The sequence below is a fragment of the Lolium perenne genome, chromosome 2 (genome assembly GCF_019359855.2).
Source record: "Lolium perenne isolate Kyuss_39 chromosome 2, Kyuss_2.0, whole genome shotgun sequence".
Classification (NCBI taxonomy): Eukaryota; Viridiplantae; Streptophyta; class Magnoliopsida; order Poales; family Poaceae; genus Lolium; species Lolium perenne.
The window spans coordinates 72,363,586-72,384,590 of NC_067245.2; the positions used below are offsets into that span (position 1 = coordinate 72,363,586).

General features: G+C 48.0%; 1 protein-coding gene, 1 long non-coding RNA gene and 1 pseudogene across 2 annotated transcripts; 1 reads left to right on the top strand and 2 right to left on the bottom strand.

Moving 5' to 3' along the window:
- The first annotated feature begins 10,568 nt into the window (after positions 1 to 10,568).
- Positions 10,569 to 13,127, top strand: LOC127332933 (uncharacterized). Its single transcript, XR_007870779.2, has 3 exons — positions 10,569 to 11,130; positions 11,206 to 12,158; positions 12,770 to 13,127. It is a non-coding gene; the product is annotated as an uncharacterized lncRNA (long non-coding RNA).
- A 542-nt stretch (positions 13,128 to 13,669) lies between these two features.
- Positions 13,670 to 15,193, bottom strand: LOC127328643 (protein IQ-DOMAIN 17-like; annotated as a pseudogene).
- Positions 15,194 to 16,004: 811 nt separating this feature from the next.
- LOC127332925 (L-type lectin-domain containing receptor kinase SIT2-like) lies at positions 16,005 to 17,327 on the bottom strand. The gene has a single exon (XM_051359250.2). It carries the CDS (start codon positions 17,178 to 17,180, stop codon positions 16,125 to 16,127), a length of 1,056 nt encoding a protein of 351 aa, XP_051215210.1. The 5' UTR covers positions 17,181 to 17,327; the 3' UTR covers positions 16,005 to 16,124.
- Between the last annotated feature and the right edge of the window lie 3,678 nt (positions 17,328 to 21,005).

A 21,005-nucleotide genomic window follows, 5' to 3' on the forward strand; every position in this document is an offset into this window, starting at 1 on the left:
ACCTTGATAGCAAAACAAAGAAGATGCTGGAAAATAATAAAGAGGATGAAATATGTACTAATATCTTGAATAGACTTATTCCAAAATATATATGATACAAATTCTTCTTTATTCATGTTTGTTGATGCCTCCGATGCTCCATTTAAAATATACACACGAAGAGGATGTAAATTGTAAAGCAACATAGTGGGTTTAAATTGTCTGGTTGTAACATGCATGCCTCAGATGTGGTTGCCTTACCATTTCTTTTGCTGTATGCTCATTCTGAACATTCTCATGTAGTACCAAGATGCTAAACTTAAAAATGGGTAAAAAAAATAGGAGTAGTGACTTCCACTGGGAGTTCAATTGAACTTTTAGTCAAATATCGTTTGTGGATAGAAATTATTGAGAACAAGAAAACACCATCGTAGCAAAACACCTTCATGCTGACCAAATTGGAGTTACTTTACTAAACCTCCGACTAAATAAACTGATGATGTTTACTCAAGTACCTTCAGATCAAATAAATGGCAGCACAAACATAAAATCACAGACTACAAAAGTACCTGCCAGCCCAGTAAAGATCAACAAGAACGAGCAGAAAAAAAAATGTTTATCACTTTCTGCCAAAACCATTTCTGATTGGTGTACCCAAATTGCATTACTCTTGTCTCTTTGACAAACACACATCGAAAGAATGATAATGTTTCAGGAAACATAGCATTCTAAAAAGGATCTCAGCCAAGAGACGACAACCAACATCGGAACCTGCCTTTATAGCTGGGACCCAATAACCTTTTAGCTCTCTTTTCTGACAGCAATGTGCATATAAAGCCTCTATGAGGTACAAACAGAGTAAATATTGCAACTACAAGTGCATATGCATTTTCTAATATTTTACCACCAAAGTTCATCGGCTCAATCTTATAGGAAGGCTGAAGTTTCAGAGTATAATATGAAAATACAAGGGGACTGAACCCAATTCAATTCCAATTGGGAGAAGAGAACCCAACAAAAATCGCAGAGAACTACCCGCTTAAATGTTTGAAATCAACTTCAACAGCCCACAGTTCATTTTAATCCTTTGGAGGACTCTCATTCTACGTAAATATGGTGGAAGTTCTCCGAGATTGAGACCCGTAAGTTCAATTTCACCGATTTAGGTTGCATTTCTCATCTTTGACAGTGGTCAATGGTCGACAACAAGCAACCGTTAATGAATATGGGTAATAGGTTTTTTGCGAGAGGGTAAAATATGAGTTTACTTTTGAATAAAGGCATTATCTATAATGAATTAAAATTTTCTATGTAGGAAACTATAGCCACGGTCTAGTAACGTCATGATCAAAAAATCAAGTGTGCTCAAATAGTGTGTAGCTGCATGCAAAAGATAATATATCAGTGCTATGACGTTGATAATACAAGTTTCTAGGTGAATATAACAATAAAGATCAAAATAGATCAATAGAAACATAACAACTTGATGATGCATAAGACAGTTCATAACAACTACAATAAATCCAAAATAGTAACAAGTTGCCACAATATGATGAAACCACACCAAGTATGATTTCAAGAAGTTCCTTTTTTAAAGAATCCTGGTATACAAGAATGCAAATGTTATCTCTCACAAACAGAATGTTCTAATTGGATAATGCAACTTAGAGAATGGCTAATTAGAGTAGCAGACACCACACAAAATAGACCTACATGCAAGTGAGGGATTTACCTCTCCAACCTATGCAGAACCAGATCGATGAAGACATGCAGCAGCCATGGGTTGTCCTGCAGCTAGTGGTTGTTGGCCTGGGCAGCGGGGAGGCCCGAGCATGAGGGTGCTTGGAGAGGCGGTGACGCAGGTCATCGACACCGACAAGATTGCGGTTATACGTGGTCGCCAGCCGCCCAGATCCTCCCGCTCAACCTCCCTGCCTCCCACATCAAGTCCCTCATGCAGCTACGTGAGGGTGGTGGTGGAGCGTGGTCCAACCGGTCACTGGGTTGCGTCACCACTACTGTTGCCACGCTCCCTAGTAGACTGTCGCACACATATTTCTTGGATATATAAGAAACCTGGAAAGAAAATGGAAAAAAACATGAGGCATTACATATGAGGAGGTAGTCATATAATAAGGAAAAGAAAAATCTGAGTTAACTGAAAAACAAATAGTCCATCTTTGCCCCTTTAGAACTTTTTGAGTAAAATAAAAAGTGAGTTATGGTCTGTAATAACATGTTTGTTTCTATCCATGTTAACTGAAGCAGATAATTAAACGATGATCACTTAAGAAATATCCAAATTTAGTTTCAAGCTTGATCTGCTTGAGGGAATAATATTTCAGGAAAGGAAAGACAGTGGTCATCATAATTCTTCCATCAAGAAGTCATCAACTCATTCTAATGAATAAATCCCTATATGCATCATTTGGTTCCTACAACATGACTTTCCCCGGTTGTAGATTTCGCATAATCATGCCGGCTAGTTCGAGAAAACACTAATACAACTTAATGGACCGTCCATGCTAGGACCCCAACCGGTACAATTTATGTCCTGGCAAGTTCTGCAATTGTATATGAGTGGAAGACCAAATGAGAACAACCATGCTTTAACAAGCATGCTACACAAGTTTCGTTGGTATTTATACCAGACCTCCCTATTTGTCGGTTCCTCACTTGTACACAAGTGTTAAAGGCATCTAATATGATCTAAACAAATCATGATGTGGGTGATTTGGGTGTACAATAAGCGAGATGCCATATTTTTTATTAAAATTGGTTTAATAGCTATACAAAAGGTGTGAGACAATTGCAGAAATGATTGTTACCAGCTCTTGTGGAGTTGAGACAGTTGCAATGGCACTTGCAGGTTGTACGTGAAAATGCTCCATCACCCATTGCGAGATGAGCTCCAACATGTCTACCATTGTCTCAGCGTTGCACCTAGGCAGATCACATACGCATGATTAGTTTTAGATCTAAAACAAGTAAATGCATCGATCAACTAGCAGAGATGCAAAAGGCCATCCGCAAGTAATTCTTCCATTATCAAGAAGTAAACTAGCTGCTATATAGTGCATACGCTATACTCTTCACATATTATAGGCCATAGCAAGAAATTTGTATCCATTCAACTAACATAGTTCTTCCTAAGTGCACTACATCGAGGAGCAACCCCGTAAGATTTGAATCCATCCAAAACAAGAAAAACTTCATGCCTAGTAGTAACTAGTACATATATAAATGGGTAAAATTTGTCAACCGAAAGGGTACCACATCAACTCATTGACACACGCAAATCTGTAACCATGTGACGTTTAAAAAAAATTGTATACTACGGGTGTGGTAAATAGCTTAGACGATCAGTATTAAAGCACAACAAATTTAACTGCTTGCATATATGAAATTTAACTGAATTTTTAAACAAACAGCACAAAACACGAGGAGTAAACAAGAATCTTGATCAACATATTATTTTCTAAACAAAGCATCGTGTGGCGTGTGCTACTAAACTCAAAAGAGGACAGGGGAAACACTAGACCGAGATCAAACAATATGCGAGAGATAAGGGAATTAATTTCTGCGCTAAGCGAAGGAAAGAAGTGCTCACGCACAACACTGAACAAATAAAAATTGATCTTGCAACCATGTCGTTAAGGTCTGGTACTCCCATAGATTGATCTTAACTCTTCACTACTCCAACTTTTTGATACGGTACTAGTTTATTTGCTAGATCATAGCTCAAATCCTGTCCTGCCGGTTGTCCATGCAAGTAAATGAAAAATACTCACCGCTGGGGAGAAGCGAGCGGAGCTCGAGCTGCGCCGACGAACGGTGTGGTTGTGGTGGCCGGCGAGGAATGTCTTTGCTGCCTCGGTGCTGTTTCGATGTTGTTGTATTGGTGCTGCTTCAAGGTCTGAGAATTCTACAAACAATTATCTGTGCATGCATCCTCTCTTTCATCAACGAGAGAACCTATAAAATTGAACAATAATAAGCCATCAAGCTACCAACTTTTTATATAAGCTATCAATGTTAAGCGAAGTAGAACTTTTTGAGGAAAATAAAATGGTCGTCATGTTTAGAACTTATTGAGGAAAATAAAATGTGAGTTATCGTATGTAATAACATGTTTGCTATCCATGTTAACTGAAGCGAGATAATTAAACCATGATCACTTAAGAAATATCCAAATTTAGTTTCAAGCTTGATCTGCTTGAGGGAATAATATTTCAGGAAAGGAAAGACGGTGGTCACATCATCGGTCTTCTATCAAGCAGTCATCAACTCGTCCTAACGAATAAATCCATATATGCATCATTTGGTTCCTACAATATGACTTTCCCCAGCTTGTAGTCATCATATTTTTTCTTAACAAAACACCGTCTGCTAAAACTTAAACTAGGACACGAGAAACAGTAAACCGAGCTCAAGCAATATTTAGAGATAAGGGACATGATTTCTGCGCTAACTGAAGGATAGAAGTACTCAAACACAACATTGAACAAATAAAAATTGAGCGTGCAACCATGTCGTGTACGTACGAATCATTCCATTTGTCCATGCAAGTAAATTAAAAAGACACACTGATGAGCAGGGAAATCAACAAGGCCCACACACACAATCCATACTCTACGATTCTAAAACAAGCATGATGCGTTCATGTTGCGAGTAAACAAGATCTGGGGGAGACCTGACGATGACGGCGCTGAGGGCAGGTGTTTCAGCGCCGGCGTATTGTTGAGAGAACCATCTCAACGGATTTGTCCGGACACTGGTCGAAAAAGAATCAATTTTTTTAGTCAAATTTGGGAAGAACAGTTGGAGTGGAATTGGGAGAGGGAGATGGGGTTTGTACACAGTGCATACCTAGAACTCGGGAGCAGAGCTCGAGCTGCGGCGACAAACGGTGTGGGTGTGGTGGCCGGCGAGGAAAGCATTGTTGTATCGATGCTGCTTGTGATGTTGTTGTCTTGGTGCTGCTCCAAGGTCTGAAGAATGCTCCAAAACAATTTTTACGGACATGCATCCTCTCCTTCATCAACAGATAACTGCAACCTATAAAATTGAGCAATAATTAGCCAAGAAGGAACAAACTTTTTGTGTACTAACTTCATCTAGTGAAACTGCATTGCACGATGTTGACAGCATAACCATGTCACTCTTCTCAAACAGGATCATAATAAATTATATCATCTTAACCTGTAGTAGGACATCAAAAGGAAGATAAACCTTGTGAGGATACTGCTTTGCAAATTCCACCAGATTATTAGTGTTAGGATTTGGGGAAACATTGATGGAAATTAAAGCAGATCAGGTGAACATATTGGTTGACCAGAAGCTGAAGATGAACCAACTTGATTCTGCATCGCTTATATATGAACCCTAGAAAAAAAAATCCGGGGTTTTGGTTCGGCATACCTGCGAGTACGGTGACGTCCTGGACGTGGCGTGGTAAGGGAGGGCGTGCAGCATGGTGGCCTCACCCCGGCAGCAGGCGCCGGTGGAGAGGTCCTCCCGCACGGACGAGAAGGGCACGGGCGGCGCCGTCGCGTCCTGGTGCACGGTACCCGCTTACAACCCGTTTGCCGTGAGCGCGACGCCGGCGGGCGAGGTCGACGGAGGGCTGGGGGAGGCAAGGCGGCGGGGACTGAGCGAGCCAGAGAAGGTGAGGGTGAGTGAGTATCGTCTGAATGAGTTAAACGTGAGGGTGATTCCCTGCGAAGCACAGGAAACACGCGCGTCATTATCGATGATAAGCCACCTTTGGCTGGAAGCTTGGAACCACGCGATGTGGTTAATTGATTCACTTCACACGAGGGGTCGGTAAATTAATGAGATGATTAAACCCTTGACTTTCGATGTAGTACGATACTACAACACTTGACATGAACAAACTTTTTCGCTTTGAGGATATTATACTACTAGCATAAATTCTCCACGTGGTTTCATCTCCATTATCCATCCACAGAAACAAGTAGGATTCACTAAAACCAACCGTGGCTACATGACAATATGTGCATATTGAGATGGAAAATGATCCAATCCCCCCCCCCCGGGGGATATCACGCGCTGCAACCTCCGGTTGCCTGGCTGTTCGATGCGCTTCATCGCATAGGTGCCAACGCTCCACGGATGATGCGTCATGGGTGGACACCGCTACCTTATTATTCTCATTCTCTCTCACCACGCCCCAGAAAATTCACGCCGACGCACTCTGCCGTTGCGCCCCAGCCATGCCACCGCGCTCTGTCGCTGCACCCTTGCATCCCCTCCACCCACCGCTGCCAGGTACCATCAGCCGCCGCGTCCCTGTTGCTATAGCCGCCGCGCACCCTGGAACCCGCCGCCCTGACCCCATAGGCTCCCGTCGCGAGGTCAAGGGCGAGGTCCGTCTCCGGCTATGGCCGCTCCTCTGTGAGCCGGCCCGGCGCCGTCGACTTCAAGCCAGCTCCGTCTCCTACTGCAGCGCAGGCGCGACGTCCTCGACCTCCCATGGCCTCCTCTACTTCCCATGGCCCCAGTCGTGGCCTTCTCATCCCAAGGCCGAGGTCGTCGGGGGCACATCGCCGACGGCCATGCTGGCGTACGGTCGCCGCCTTCCTCCTCATCGGCCGGGAGGGGCGGTCGCTGCAAAAGGAGTGACGAGGTTGCTACCTTCGGCATCCGAAGATGCTACCGACGTTGGTAAGTGATGCTACCGTCAAGGGGATCGGTGATGATGCAACTAGTTGGCGATCTTTGCTTCTTTGCTACAAAGCGGTTGGCGATCTTGCTAACTGCTACAAGTTGGTGCTGAATTATAAGACTACTTCCTGGAATTTTTTGTGTATTTTTAAATGCTACGATCATTTTGTAATTTTGCTATAGTAGAACAAAAGTTTTTCTACAACGTCACCGGCGAGGTTTCAGGCGAAGTCTAAGTTTTGGGATTTTGCTACACATGATTACCTCTTTTGCTACCTCTTCTCTATGATTTTCCTACAATATATGTGTATCAGCTTGTGTGCACACTAAAGTATGGAGGTGCTAAGTACTCCCTCTGTTTTTAGATAATATAGGGTGTATAGTTTTTGGCACGGAAATTAAGAAACACACATTGAGGGAAACTTACACGGGTTTTGAGCAAGATTACCCCTGAATTATTGACATGAGAAAATAGAGGAGTTTGCATTAGTTAAGAAAATACAATCAAATCCGTAAAAAAAAATTCACATGAGTGGCTAAACGGAATACACCTTATATTTTGGAGCTTTTCCTCAAAAAACTATATACCTTATATCAAGGAACAGAGGGAGTAGTATTTATAACCTAAAGTAGATAGGGGTAGGAAAATAAAGAAAGATTCCATAGATAAATCTCGAGGAATAAATGAACGGTGACGGAAACACCCACACTCATGCGGGAGTGTGGGTGTACAAAAGTATTTCCATAATTTTAAATAAAGAGGAAAGTCGCATAAAATCACTACTTTAGGTGAAAAGCTAGCATATTGCCATTCCGGGGTCCATTGGATAGGGGGCACATGAAATCACGCCAAAACGGTCGTAAACCCTAAAGTTTTTGGTGTGAAATCAACACGAGTATGTAAGGTTGTTGTAAATAGGAAATCCATACATAACTCTCGTGTAGCACTAGTAGGGAAAACACTACCGCCGACGTACATATTTTAGCTACCCACAGCGCACCTGGGTACGCTAGTGCTACCACGCCAGCGTTAGCTACCTACTGCAGATGCACCAGCCAGGTACACCATGCAGTAACCATAAAATATGGTTGGCATGCCCCTACCTAGTACGCCACTCGTACTTTTTTCAGAAAACAAAAAAAAAGGAAAAGCAAAGCGGGTCCTCTAGTCGCCGATGTTGTTGATGCCGCGCTGCCTCTCGCTCCCAGCCGCCATCACAAGCTCCTTCCTATCCACCGCCATCACAAGCTCCTTCATATCCCCTCCATTGCCCCCCGCGCCCGATGATGCCGAGTCGCCGCCCATTTCCGGCACCACGTCGTATCTCCTTGTCACTCTTCAGCCCTTCAACTAGACCACATGCACACACCATATGTCAACATCTCGAGCCACCGGATTTGCCAAGCAAGCACTTAGGAAGAGGGAATCCGAGGAGGGGGGACGGCACCTCCTTCATTGAGGTTGTTGGGGCGGAGGCTGGAGGAGCGATCGGCTGCTGGACGACAACGAGCTCGTGGTGCTCGTCTTTGTATGATTCCCCTACTCCTATGCCCTCATCTTTCTTTACTCCTCAGACACCAACCCCACAAACAGATCAAGCTAGAACCCTCTAAATCACTCCCTACCACTACCACTATGTCCCCACCACCAAGTGTTGCAGCTATAAGAAAAAAAATCTTCACACTATAACAAGAACGGGAAAAAATGGTGACATGGAGAGAGCATGGCAGATGTAGAGCGGATGAGAGAGAGAAAGAGGAACGGGAACGAGGAGAGGGAAACGGGAAACTACGTACATGGCGGGTGTAATACAGAGGTGGGAGAAATGCGGTAGCAGAATCCCCCATCGAGGATGGCGTGGGCGAGGAGTGGCTGACACATCTGCGTGTTAGCGAGGAGGAGCACAAGGTTGTGGAGGGGTGGTGGCGCTCACGTGGGAGCCTGACAACGGGATTCGTCGAGGTGAAGCACCGGAGTCGCGCGGGCGAAGATGTGGAGTGGTGAGAGAGGTTTGGGAGATAAGTGATAGAGGTGCGAGGAGAGGGCGAAGAGGTGGGTGCGGTGCGGGAGATAATGGGAGTGGAACGTGTGGTGGATGTTGCATGCGTGTGCATGATGCATGTGGTGTGCAGCGGAAAGGGAAAAAGGGAAAAAAAAGTGGAGAGATATTACCGTCGTGGTGCCACTTTTTTTGGTACACCGTCAGTAGCATACTACCGTTGGCTTACCAAAAAAGTGGTACGCCAGCGGTATGTGGGGATACCGCATACAATCTGGTCGACCCTTATCCATGGCGTACAACATGCTGGTACGACAACGGTAAATAGCACTAGGGTACCACTAATTTGGTGCATCTACGTTATCAAATCTAGTATAAGCCTTTTCCTACAACTGTGGAGACCTAGACCCTAAATCTAGAATCTAATCCTGATCTTAAATGAATGATATGCCCGAAGATATAGACCTAGAAAATAAACTATGCACCTTATCAATACGAAGAAAATGAATTAGGCACACGATTACAGAGAAGTCATTTAGACGTTCCCCCCTCGTTTTTGAGGCCTATATTGACACTACTTTTTGGTCCCCTATTTCCATTTTTGAATGAAATAGTATTAGCTTTTAACTATCATTTCATTTCATGTGTTGTATCGTCATCACGACGGTGAGATAGGAGTCTCGGGTGTCTAGAGATTCTCCATAAATGTTTTTTTCTCAAGCCTTAACTTGTGCATACGATACGAGCTTCGACCGAGGCGATCTTAACGGTGTTTGAATGGTCCTTTGGAGGGTTTCTCATATTTAAAATTCATTTGTATCTTGTTGCTTTGTTTCTACTTGTCGCTCGGTTGTTGTGGTGTGAACGAGGGCGTCGATTACCATAGTGATGTATCTTTACACTAAGCTCGCTCTTTATCTTATCGTCCTGGGTAGACTCGTGGTGTAGTAGTTTACCTACGGATTCAAGTTGGTGTTTTGAGTCACTGAGAGAGGATGCGAGTGTGAACATGTTTAGCCATTGATGGTGTCAAGCACTTGACGAAGGATGCAACTCGAATGCAAGCGACAAACATTAACAAATAGGTTCTTCTTTACGCATTAATCAAATATTTAGTTTAGTGCCGCATGTAGGGCACCATGCCCCTTTTCTCTTATGCCATGGTACTAGCTAGGCTGATCGTCGCCATCAGGCTAACGCCCTTCGGAGATCTCATACACAAGGCATATATAGCAGAGAGCGGATGTATGGACATACAACATGGCACATTGCATGTTTCGACAAATCCCAGATTTTACACTTTGGTGTCTCGTAAAGGCGGAATATTCTTCCGTGGGAGGCGACGTTCTCGTCGACAGCGAGGCACCTGTGGTGACTTTGTCAATCTCAAGACTCGCCGGATCAGTTATTCAACGCACTCTCTTGGAGGTGCTCATAGAGGTAGCGTGTGCGTGTGTGCGTTCATAGGGGTGAGTGTGTACGCGTATGTATGAGCGTCTTTGGTTGTACTGTGTTTCGAAAAAGAAAAAAAAAATGAAAACACGAGGCTTTTGTTTTTTCAGAAGAATACGATCGGACACTTGAATGTACCACTGGACCGCCACATTGTCATGTGTGCGTGATGTGCAGTTTGTGGAGACAAAACATATACGGATACATACATTGAGTCTAGCTCTACATGTGAGCATGCCATCTTGATTGCTACGTGTATACACTACAACACGAGCTAAGCATGCAGATCGAGCTACGGAAACGAGCGGGAACAGCAAACTATCGTACAGTAATTAATAATGATAATATCGTAAAGGCTGAAGAAAATTTGGGTCGTAATTAACCCATAGCACAAATTCGGTCCAGGATAGCTACCGGAGGCCCGTTCTGTTGTCGAAAAAAAGAAAACGTTGGCTGTACCGAACAAAATGAAGCCTACCGAACACTAATCTGTCCGTCGCGATCCCCTCTCCGCCGATTCAAGTCTCTCGGCGCTGTCGCCGGCGCCGCCGTTCTCTCCCAGCCCCGGCGCTCCTCCCTTCCTCCTTCTCCTCTTACATCCACCCCAATTCCACTCGCTCCCGAGCCCCCGCAACAGTGCGACCGGCGGCGCCCACAACTTGCCGACGAGGAGATGCGGCGCCCCAAGAACCACGCCAACGCGGCAGCTTGTTCGACGGCGCGCGCGTGCACCTGTAGGAAGGTGCGCGGCGCTCCGTCGAACTCGCTGCTCGCGGTCGACGGGCTGGTGCTGCACGTCGGCGAGGTGGACGCGGCGGCGCAGCTCCGGGGAGTTTTCTCCGGTCGGTTCCCTCGCCGTGCCCCTGGCCGCACCTTTCCCCCTCCCGTCCATGCGGGTGCGGCGCCCTCGGCCAGGATGTGGCTACCTTCCGCCACCCACCCACTCCACTCCCGATGACCAACCGTGCTGCCTTCGCCTCGCCCCGCCCTGCTCTCGTACATCGCCGTCCGGGTATGCTAACCAAGCCCAAACCTAATCCTCTTCGTCATTTCATTCAGTCTTGACTGAAAAATTGCGTATTTTCAGAGCTGCAGGAGGGGCAGTGAGGCGTTGGAGCAGTAGGCCCGTCGGGCAGGCCGGACCTCCTCGTCCAAAGTTTGAATTTTCTTGCTTTGTTCTGCAGCATTGGCTTCCAAATAGATAGAATCGAAAAAAATCTGTACGAGACGCTTTCCAAATTATGCAGAGTCCAACTTGTTGTGCAGCGATTGTTAGTTTGGTTAATTATTTGGGATGTGCTTTGTTGAGCACTGCGTAATATTTCTGATGCATGGTACCAGTTCAGAATTTCAGTGCCTTACCATCACTTGTGTGTCAACTCAAATCGATTCCTTGTGAATGTATCTACATGGTTGTTCAAGGAGGAGTGCTTGTTGTCCTAGATATTACCTACATTAGTATTTGTTCTTCACTGATATAGGGCAGCATAGTACGTCTACTGGGAGTGTTTGCTCTGCGATAATGTGGTACATCTAATAGCATTTTAACATGATGCCACCAATTTCGGTCGAAGAATATGCGAGAAGCAAGCAATCTGATTTGTGATGATCTGGTTTATGAATTTGATCTAGTCGCTTTTGTGTGCTTCAGATTAGTAATATTAGTCATGTAATCTTTGTGCTAGCAAACTGTTGGTATCTGCACCTAAGTAGTTAACTAAATCCAAGTGTTTAATACTAGTTTCCTGACCGGTTGCTGTAATTAGTTACTAGCTGAAATAGTTTTTATGTAGGTGGACAGTGTAGTTCTATCAGCTGCTAGTGTTCTAGCTTTAGTATGAAAGGAGGTAGCATTTGTAGCTAGATAATTTTATCATGTTACAGAGTTCACTTGTGCTATTTGATATCCTATCTTTCTTGAGCAGCCGGAGGAGTGGACGGGTTGGACAAGTCGGTGAACAAGTTTCCGGAGCACTATGCCTGCCAGTCCAGCACCTTCTTTTGCTCTGTGCTGGACCTCGCCGACATCGATAGTCAAAGGTCGAGTTTGATTTTAGTTGCTGTGATTGAATACATTGCTGCCGCGCTGTCCTGTCATGTTGTGCATTGTGCTATGGGTTTTGCTTGGTAGTTCAATCATGTGTTGTCGTATTTCTTTTCGATCTATGGTTAATAGTCACTTGGTTCTCATTGGCAGCTCTAAGCGTTGTTTGTATGCATGAGAGATGTGTAGTTGATCCTTGCTAGAGCACTGGTCCAATGAATAATCTGGCAATACATGCAACAGAGCTGTGTGTTGCAAATTTATTGTCTTGCTCCTGATTTATATATCATAGTGCTTCCAACTTGTTATATAGTAATGGGGTATTTGATGTCACTTGACAGTAAAAATAGCGTCTGTCCTGGTATATTAGCAGAGTATCAGTTGGGTTGATGCTATTGTGAAGAAGGGAAGTAATCTGCTCAGTAGAGTTCCTGTCCAGTTTCTGTCGTTGGTACTGACTTTGTAATCCTATAGAGTAGACCAACTGTCAAACGGCTGTAAGCATGAAGATAAGCGTCTATCTACTGTCATCTGCGTCTTGTTTCCAGTTGGCAGTTGGTGTGGTTGAAGTCGAAGGAACAGTATCTGAATTTTGTGTTATCTGCAGGTGCCTATTTTGGGCTTTGCGTTTGTGACCGGACATGTTAATACGAGTGTCCAGGTTATGTCGATGGCTGGCCGGATGTGCTCGCCTCCGGCTTCTGAGCTTCGTTCTGCGGCGGTATATGCCTTTAATTTGGAGTAAGTGTTTGTTGTAGAATCCGGGTGAGCTAGAGAAGCTTGCTGTAATTGTACGTTTGCATTTGTTCTTAGATGAACTTAATTGTGGTGGAGTGTATCATGTATTGAAATATCTCTAGAGTGTTGCTGCTTTATGCATTTAATTATATTTTGTGGTGTTTGATCCTGAAACTTTGTAAGTATAATTGAAAAATGCTAGGTTGCTCATGTGACGGGTAAAAGAAGGGAAGGACTCGTAAAAAGTTTGCTAGTATTGTGTTTCTTTTTTGATATGAGAATTGTTTTTAGGTGGCGCGCGTGAAGTTGTAGCAGTTAATTCGGTGGCGCGCGTGAAGTTAATACTCGAGAATAGCAGCGGCCAGGTTGAACCGATCGAGTAGGACCGCGCGCGCGTGAATTGAGATGGAGGTCGCCTTTTTAATTGTTGCTGGAAAAATAAGAGGTTATTGCACCATAAGTACAAGAACTTGCATTCTACTCCCTCCGATTCATATTAATTGACTTCAATATGGATGTATCTAGAACTAAAATGTGTCTAAATACATCCATATTAGAGTCAATTAATATGAACCGGAGGGAGTATGTGCATTTTCATACAAAATCTTGCAAAGTGTGTTTCACTCATACAAGAACTTGTCCTGGACGTGCACCACTCATACAATTCAATGTGGTAGCGACATGTGGCAGTTTTTAGACATGAGAGGAGGTTTTCATTGCAGCATTGAAGAAATAGGATAATTGCGAACAGGTCCTCGCCCCAACTAATGACCCAGCTAACGCCCCAAGTAACGCCCTGACCCTCCAGACCCACCGCACAAAATCACACGAAAAGGCACAGCAAAAAAATAGATACGACAGAAAAAGGAAAATAGCAGAGCAAGAAGGTCACGCAGGCATTACAACGAACACCTCGCCGCCGGCGGCCCGGCTCAGCGGAGCCAACGGTGGAGGTCGGTGGTGGACGACGGGGAGATCGGCTCCCCGCCTACGCTCTCCGCGCACGACAAGGACAACACAGTGGAGCGCTGCTCGGAGGTGAACCGCCCCGTCGCGCTCTTGAAGCTCGGGCTCTGCAGGCTCTGCGCGTACCCGCCGCCGCCGCCGTACGTGTCCAGCGGGACGGGGAACGACAGCCGCTTCTTGGCGCTCCCGGTCGCGGGGTTGTACGCGGTCTGCGGCAGGTCGCGCTCCGGGGTCGCGGGCGGCGCGCGGCGCGCTGCGGGGCGGATGCACGCCTTAGCCGACTCCGTGGCCGCCATGTAGTTCGGCACTGCCGAGCCGGAGGACGCGTGGCGCTAGGAGTGAAGGCTCGGGGTATAGCTGCCCCCGCCGGGCCACCGCGCTCCACGCGTGGGCTCGCGGAGCGGACCTGGATCGGCGGGCGCGCCTTCCCCAGCGAAGGCGTCCCCGCGGAGTGGTGGTGGTGGTGCGCCCGGTGCATCGGCGAGCCGCTCCCGTGTTGCGACGGCGGCGCCTGACGCCGAGGCGTGGAGTAGGAGAAGGGGCGGCCGGTGTCGATCTCCAGCGTATTGACCTAGTCGCGGTGGTCCGTGGACGCGCGTTCTGGAGCAGCGGCGGCCGCGGTTCGGGAGCTGCTCCTGTTGGCGTCGAAGGATGCCCGTGACGCCATCCACCTCTCTGCCCAGCGCGGCTGCCCGTTGACGTCCATCTCTTCCTCCGCGGACGGGGCAGGGTTCCTCAAAATCTTGTGAATGAAAACACGGCAGCAACCAATCAGTAAGATCGAACGTACTGTAATCTCGGCACTGCAAATTCAATCACCAAACGCATAATTACTTGATTGGAGAAGGCGTAGGAGAGCGCTCTCTCACGCCTGAGAGCGGCGTCTTTCCTGGTCTGCAGCATGGCCTGGATCTCCTCAATCGTCCGCGACCGATCATCCCAGTCGTCGGCGGCGAAGCTGCTGCCATCCCTCGACCGTGCCATCCCTCGACCGCTCCTACAAACCAACCCAATCCATCACCATCAATCAAACATTTCCGGAAACACTAGATTGGTAGTACTTGAGATGCGATGTTGGTTGGTTGAGTTGCAGACGGAGACGGATCACGGAGCGTCGCTCGGCGTATTCGTGGGTGTACTTGGAGTCCCAGAAGGTGGATGTGTCGACGCTGTATGAGGACTAGCTGCTGCCGCAGGCGGCGGCGCCGGTGGCGGAGAGGGAGTCCTGCGAGAGGCACATCCGCTGGTCGCGCACCCGCACCTGGACGCGCACCAGCGCCTGCATGCAGCGCAGCGTCATGTTGGCCTGCTTCTGCACGTTGTGGCCGCGCACAGCTTCACCAGTCCCTTGAGCGCGCTGCGCGCGCGCCTCGCCTGCGGTCGAAAGAAAACACACAACCACCCATTAGCGTCAAACCTACTGTGGCAAGTGCGGCGCGGCCATTGCTCGTGTCCTACATACCAGGTAGCCTCGGAAGGCGGTCTGCACGACGACGGCGGGCGTAGGGCTCGCGCACGAAGCTGGATGACGGGCGGGTGAGGCGGACCACCTCGGCGGCCGCCTGCGCCGTGGCCACGGCGGCTTCGGCCGTGGCCGCGGTCGCCACAGCGAGCGCGATGGCGTGGTGCTGCTCATCCGTCACCGAAGGGCCAGGCGCGGACCTCACCGGCGCAGATTCTTCTTCTTTGCTCAGCGCCGGAGGAGCCGCCGCGAAGGGGACGGGACGAGGACCTCCCGAACAGCCATCTCCTTCGCTCCCTCTTGTTCTGCGTGGCCAAAATGTCCAATATACAACGAAACGTCATCAATATGTCCCCTCAAATCTCGAATTCAGTAAGGGTTTCTCTGCAAAAACGCTTTGACGGTGCACCAGGGACACGTGGCAGCTCCAGACACCACTTGTACCAACGGTGCACATCCAGGACAAGTTCTTGTACCACCTGAACACGTTTTGCAAGTTCTCGTATGAAAATGCACATAGAGTGCAAGTTCTTGTACTTGTGGTGCAATTACCTCGAAAAATAAAGATGCAGAACGGAGTTAATTAGGCGGCGCGGGGCATCGAAAAGAAAGGACGGAGTTAATTGTGCATGTGTCTCGGGTGCACGTACAGCCGCGCGCCCGCGCCCGCCCTTGCTTTGCTGGCGGTCCAAAAGAAGCTGGCAGATCGGTCGCCCTTCTTCATTACTAGTACTACAGTTGCGGTCGCCAGGTTCGTGGTCGGGGCGACCACGAAGGCGCGCGAGGCCGTGGTCACTCAGGCCGTCGTAAACCAGGAGAAGTTCCCCTTTGCGCCGGCAGTAACCAAGCAACGGCACGAGATTGCGGTGCCGAAGCCGTCCGATGCTTGCGATCTCCGCTGCACAGAGACGTAAATCCCGATGCCTACAGCGAGAACCAGCGCCGCCGACGCTATGGGGAGCACGATTTCCAGCACCTTGGACCGCGGCTTTGGCCAGGCCCGCGGCAAGGCCGGCAGAGCCGGGATGTCCAGCGCCGGGGCTGGCCCGCCCAGCGCGAAGCTCCAACCGACGACGAAGTGGCGTGTGGTCAGGATGCCCGTCGCCGATGAGAAACCGACGTACGCCGTGCTTTGCACCACACCCGAGAGGTCGACGGTGGTCTGCAGAAGGGGCTTCTTGGGTCTGGCCATGCCCAGGGGAGCCATGGTCACTGTGATCTCCGTGGCCGTCCCGTCGTAGTCCACCCACACTTGCATGGCCTTCCGGCTGATGAGGTTTAGATTCTGAAAGCGCCCGGTGCCGTCGTCGTAGTACCCGGCGTCGGTGGAATCGAGGGACACGAGGCTGTTGACGTCGATGCCGACGTGGTTGCTGTTGATGTCACGGAACTCGGCGTTGAAGATGGTGTCCAGCTCCACGGCGAAGATGTGGGCGCTCTGGTTGCCGACATCGGTGCTGTTGAGCAGGCCCAAGAACTGGCTTGGCAGCGCAGTGGAGAGCACCTCCTTGGACGCGGAGACGAAGAAGGCCACGCCATGGCTGCTCAGATCGGAGTACTGCCCGAAGATAGCGAAGACGAAAGTGGTCGAGAAGGACCGTGTGGCGTTCGGCGCCGTGCGGAACGGAAGCGGCCACGGGTGGAAGGCCTGGCCTTTCGTCTGTATGGTGCCGTTGGTCAGCATGAGGAGGCCGTTCGGCATGACCACCGCGCCGTCCAGCGTCAGGTTCACGCCGGCGAAGCCGTTGTACGTGAACTGCATACCCTCATCGCCGACGCTGCCGCTGGCCGCGAGGCAGAGACCTGCAGCGACGAGGAGCAGGATGACCAAATGGTGAGGCTGGAGAAGCATGGCTCCAAGCTGGCTTTCGTATCACTTTGCCGTGGCCAATGGCGCAAGGAAAGGCGGCCTCTTTGTCCTTGGCTACGGTACACAGCGAATCCTCATTATTGTTTCCTTTGCGAGTAGTGCGGCGCGGCCAAAAGAATTTCTTTTTCCTTTCAGTGGTAAGGAGAAAATTTTCCTTTCGAATTGAAGGCTTGTGGAGCGTTCCACGCACGCACCGACTGAAAATGAAGTGTGAGTCCGAAATGAGGCGGATGATGTGAACCCGTACACTCTATTATGAAAAATTCTTTAAAATGCTATTTAAAAGTTTCCGAAAAACTTGAAAAAATGTAGACATGTATATCCTATGTTGACACTTACTTCTGCAGATTTTGGCATAAAAACGACCATATATAACCTACACATAAATGTGAAAGTGGAATTTCCTACTGTATTTCTGTGAACATACACAATCAATAATTATAGTGTCATTTCGATATTTTATCATTTTCATGTAGGCCATATATAATCGTATTTTTCTGTGAAAACTTGCACAAGTAAATATCAACATAATATATGTACATGAAAATATTTATTTATTTTTCATATTTTAAATAGCATTTTGTTAATATTGAAGAATACGGGTGCATGCACCCAGGTTCATCCTTGTATTTTTCGAGTCTGAAAGTCTTTCCTTTTCTGCAAAGGGTCCACAAGACTAGAACTTGTGTGCTCTTTGTGTTTCTTTTAAACGTAAGGCTTTATCCCATCTTTAAATTAATAGAGCCACAACGGCAGATAGTACATGAATGCTAAGAACAGCTTACAACACAGAGAAATTTACGAGCAAACAAAGAGTATGATTGAAAGAACATCTTGCAACATCATGGGCCTCTTCTATCTGCAACTCGGTGCCATCGAAACTCCAGATGAAGTCGGCAGGTGTGGCTTGACCTGGACACACACCAGGCAGTCGCGCATCAGCCACATCGAGTCCATCGCCGAAGAAGGCTCCCTGCTTCCTCACCCTGGCTCGAAGGGCGCCGAACCGCCAGCCGATTGAAATGCTCCCCTGAGCCTGGATGCTAACTAATGGCGAGGACTGAAGGAGATGTTCCAAGAAAGCAACACCAAGCCCAACACATCGAGAAGCACATCAGCACACCGGAGATCGAACACGTCGGAGTCAAAACTGCTGGAAAAGCTGGAGAAGACACCGGCACACCTCCAAATCCACATCAAACGCCCACACCGACCTCAAGCACCCCAAGACCACGGCTTCAACAAGGGGAGCGACGCCACATCGCCACCACCGCCCAATCCACGATTAGGTTTTCACCTAGGGTCCTAGGAGGAGGGGAGGACAGTACCTTGACAGTGCCCCCAATAGGACAGGTGGTTCCCATGGACGTCGTTGTCGTGACCAGCACCACCGGTCAGGGATTTCTCCTGGTCACAGAGTCCTGCCCACATCTGGGTCGATTCATAACCAGCAAAATTGGGCGCATCGGAAGATAGCAGGGGCTGGCGGCTTCCGAACTAGAGTCGGTGACATAGGCATCCCAAATGGGCCTGCCGAAGATAGTACCCGGGGTTTACTGAAGGCCCACTACCCGAAGAATAAGAAGATTCTGAAGCCCAAGATATTATTAAGGAAAGTTAGAGTTGTAATAGAAAGTCTTATTTGTAATCTTGCGGGATGAGTTAGAAACCTTCCCGGACTTTGTAACTTGTACAACACGAATCCCTCGGCTCCGCCTCCTATATAAGGGGGAGTCGAGGGACGCAGAGATAATCGAATCATTGTTTACAAACCCTAGTTTCATAATCGTCGAGTACTTTTCGGCTGAAACCTTCGAGATCTACTTGCCCTCTACTTCCAACTAAACCCTAGTCTACAATCCGTAGGCATTGACAAGTTGATACTTTGTCAATTGGCGCCGTCTGTGGGAACTAGAGGCGTAAGGATCTGATCTCGATGGCACGTTCAAGATCTTCGACATCGTCAACCGCAAGCAACGCAATGGATCGAGGTAAACAGATCGCTGCTGGTCCTGTCGATTTTGTTCCTCACCAACCCTCCCGTTTGGATGCATATGCGTATCTGGCGAAGCCTATGGAGATGATGTTCGGAAGGTTTCGTTTTCGCGTCGAGAAGGAAGGATCGTATCGTGTCGAAATTCCGATTTCGTCGGGATCGTCGGCGGTCGATTCCGATTTTTTAAGCTATACATCGTCAACCGAATCAGGAGAAGAAGAAACTTCGTCATCACGCTACATCAGCATCAGGGCAAGAGAAAAACTCGCCAAGATCTTCAGCGACATGTCGTTTGAGTCATCTGCGGACTCATATATAAGCGATGGCTCAAGCAGTGTCGACAGTTACGACTTCGTCGACAAATCTACTACAGTGGGCAAGGTCTTCACCAATCTCAACGATGGTGTCACCAAACCCAACATAGATCTGAATACAAAATATCATCAGATTTATGTCATTGGAGAGCCAAGCCATGACCAAGAGGAAACATCTGAGGCTTTCGACGATCTGGGAAATCCATACGTCGATCCCTCTGATCTGCGGCGAGGCCTGGGCAATAAATATGTCGGGCCACAGCCTTGACACAGAGTTCGACTCCCGCAAGCAGCATGGGATAGAGCCGCGAGAGCTATGGACGGCTCAGAACCAATGGCCACCACAGCCACGCCAGAGGAATTACAAGCATATCAATATAGGCTCGCACGAGCTGCAAGGGAATTGGAAAAACAGACAGCTGAGTTAAACAGAAGAAAGGAGGCAGCTTCTGCGTCCAGCAGGAGAAGGGCAGAGCTGAGTCGACAATCTAGAACTTCGGGTGATAGCCACAGAGAGGCTCGGAATAGAGCAAGATCAAGGTTACAACATGTACCCGAAGGAGAAAGAGAGCACCTGGTCCAAAACCTCGACATGTCTTTTATGTCGATAGACACAAGAGGAAACATCATCCCTAAGACACCAGAGGCTGGGTATATGGTGACACAAGCTTTTATCCTCGCATCTAAACCACCTCCAGGAGATCCAAGGGAAACACTGTACAACATGGCGATAGCGGGAGTTGGAGCCTTGGGGACGGCGTTTGTATCAACACCTCCCGAAGGATCAGCAAGGCAAAATAGTCCACGACCTGCGGCAGCAGCAGCAGCAGCAGCTCCTGAAGGACCAAGTGGAGCAAGGGACACGGCAGCACAAGCAAGAGTCGACAGAGCGCGACAAAGCAGAAGGGAACATCGGCAGTCCCCAGAGTTAAACGACGAGGATATGTGTGGCTTGCCGTGCTTCACGAGGAGAGTCCGAAAAACTCGAGTCCCTTCGGATTCAAGTTACTGGGATAACTTCAAGAAATTCGACGGCCTTCAAGATCCGAGAGGATTGGCTAGTGGATTATCTCGAGACGGTGAAGCTTACGGGAGGGAACCGTAGCAACAGCTATGCAAACCATCCAGGTGCATTTGAGTGGAGCCGCACGATCTTGGATAAAGAAACTTCCTCCAGGATCCATCGACAGCTGGGAAAGCTTCGAGGATGTTTTTGTCAAGAACTTCCGCTCCACGTGCAAGAAACCTGCGTCATTAGAGGAGTTGAGAGCATGCAGACAAAAGCCAGATGAACCAATGAGAAAATATATTCAAAGGTGGAACATCATCAAAAACTCGGCAGAAAATATATCTGACGAGAGGGCGATAGATGCGTTTGTCGCAGGAATCAGGCGTGGAGATTTTGTCGAGGACTTGGGGAGGACCAACCCAAAGACAGTATCCGCGTTAATGGAAATAGCAAACAGATGGGCAGATGGAGAAGATGTTGTTCACAAC

What these genes read in the sequence shown, in the direction of transcription:
- LOC127332925 (XM_051359250.2), bottom strand. Translation starts at nt 17,180, where the DNA reads ATGCTTCTCCAGCCTCACCATTTGGTCATCCTGCTCCTCGTCGCTGCA.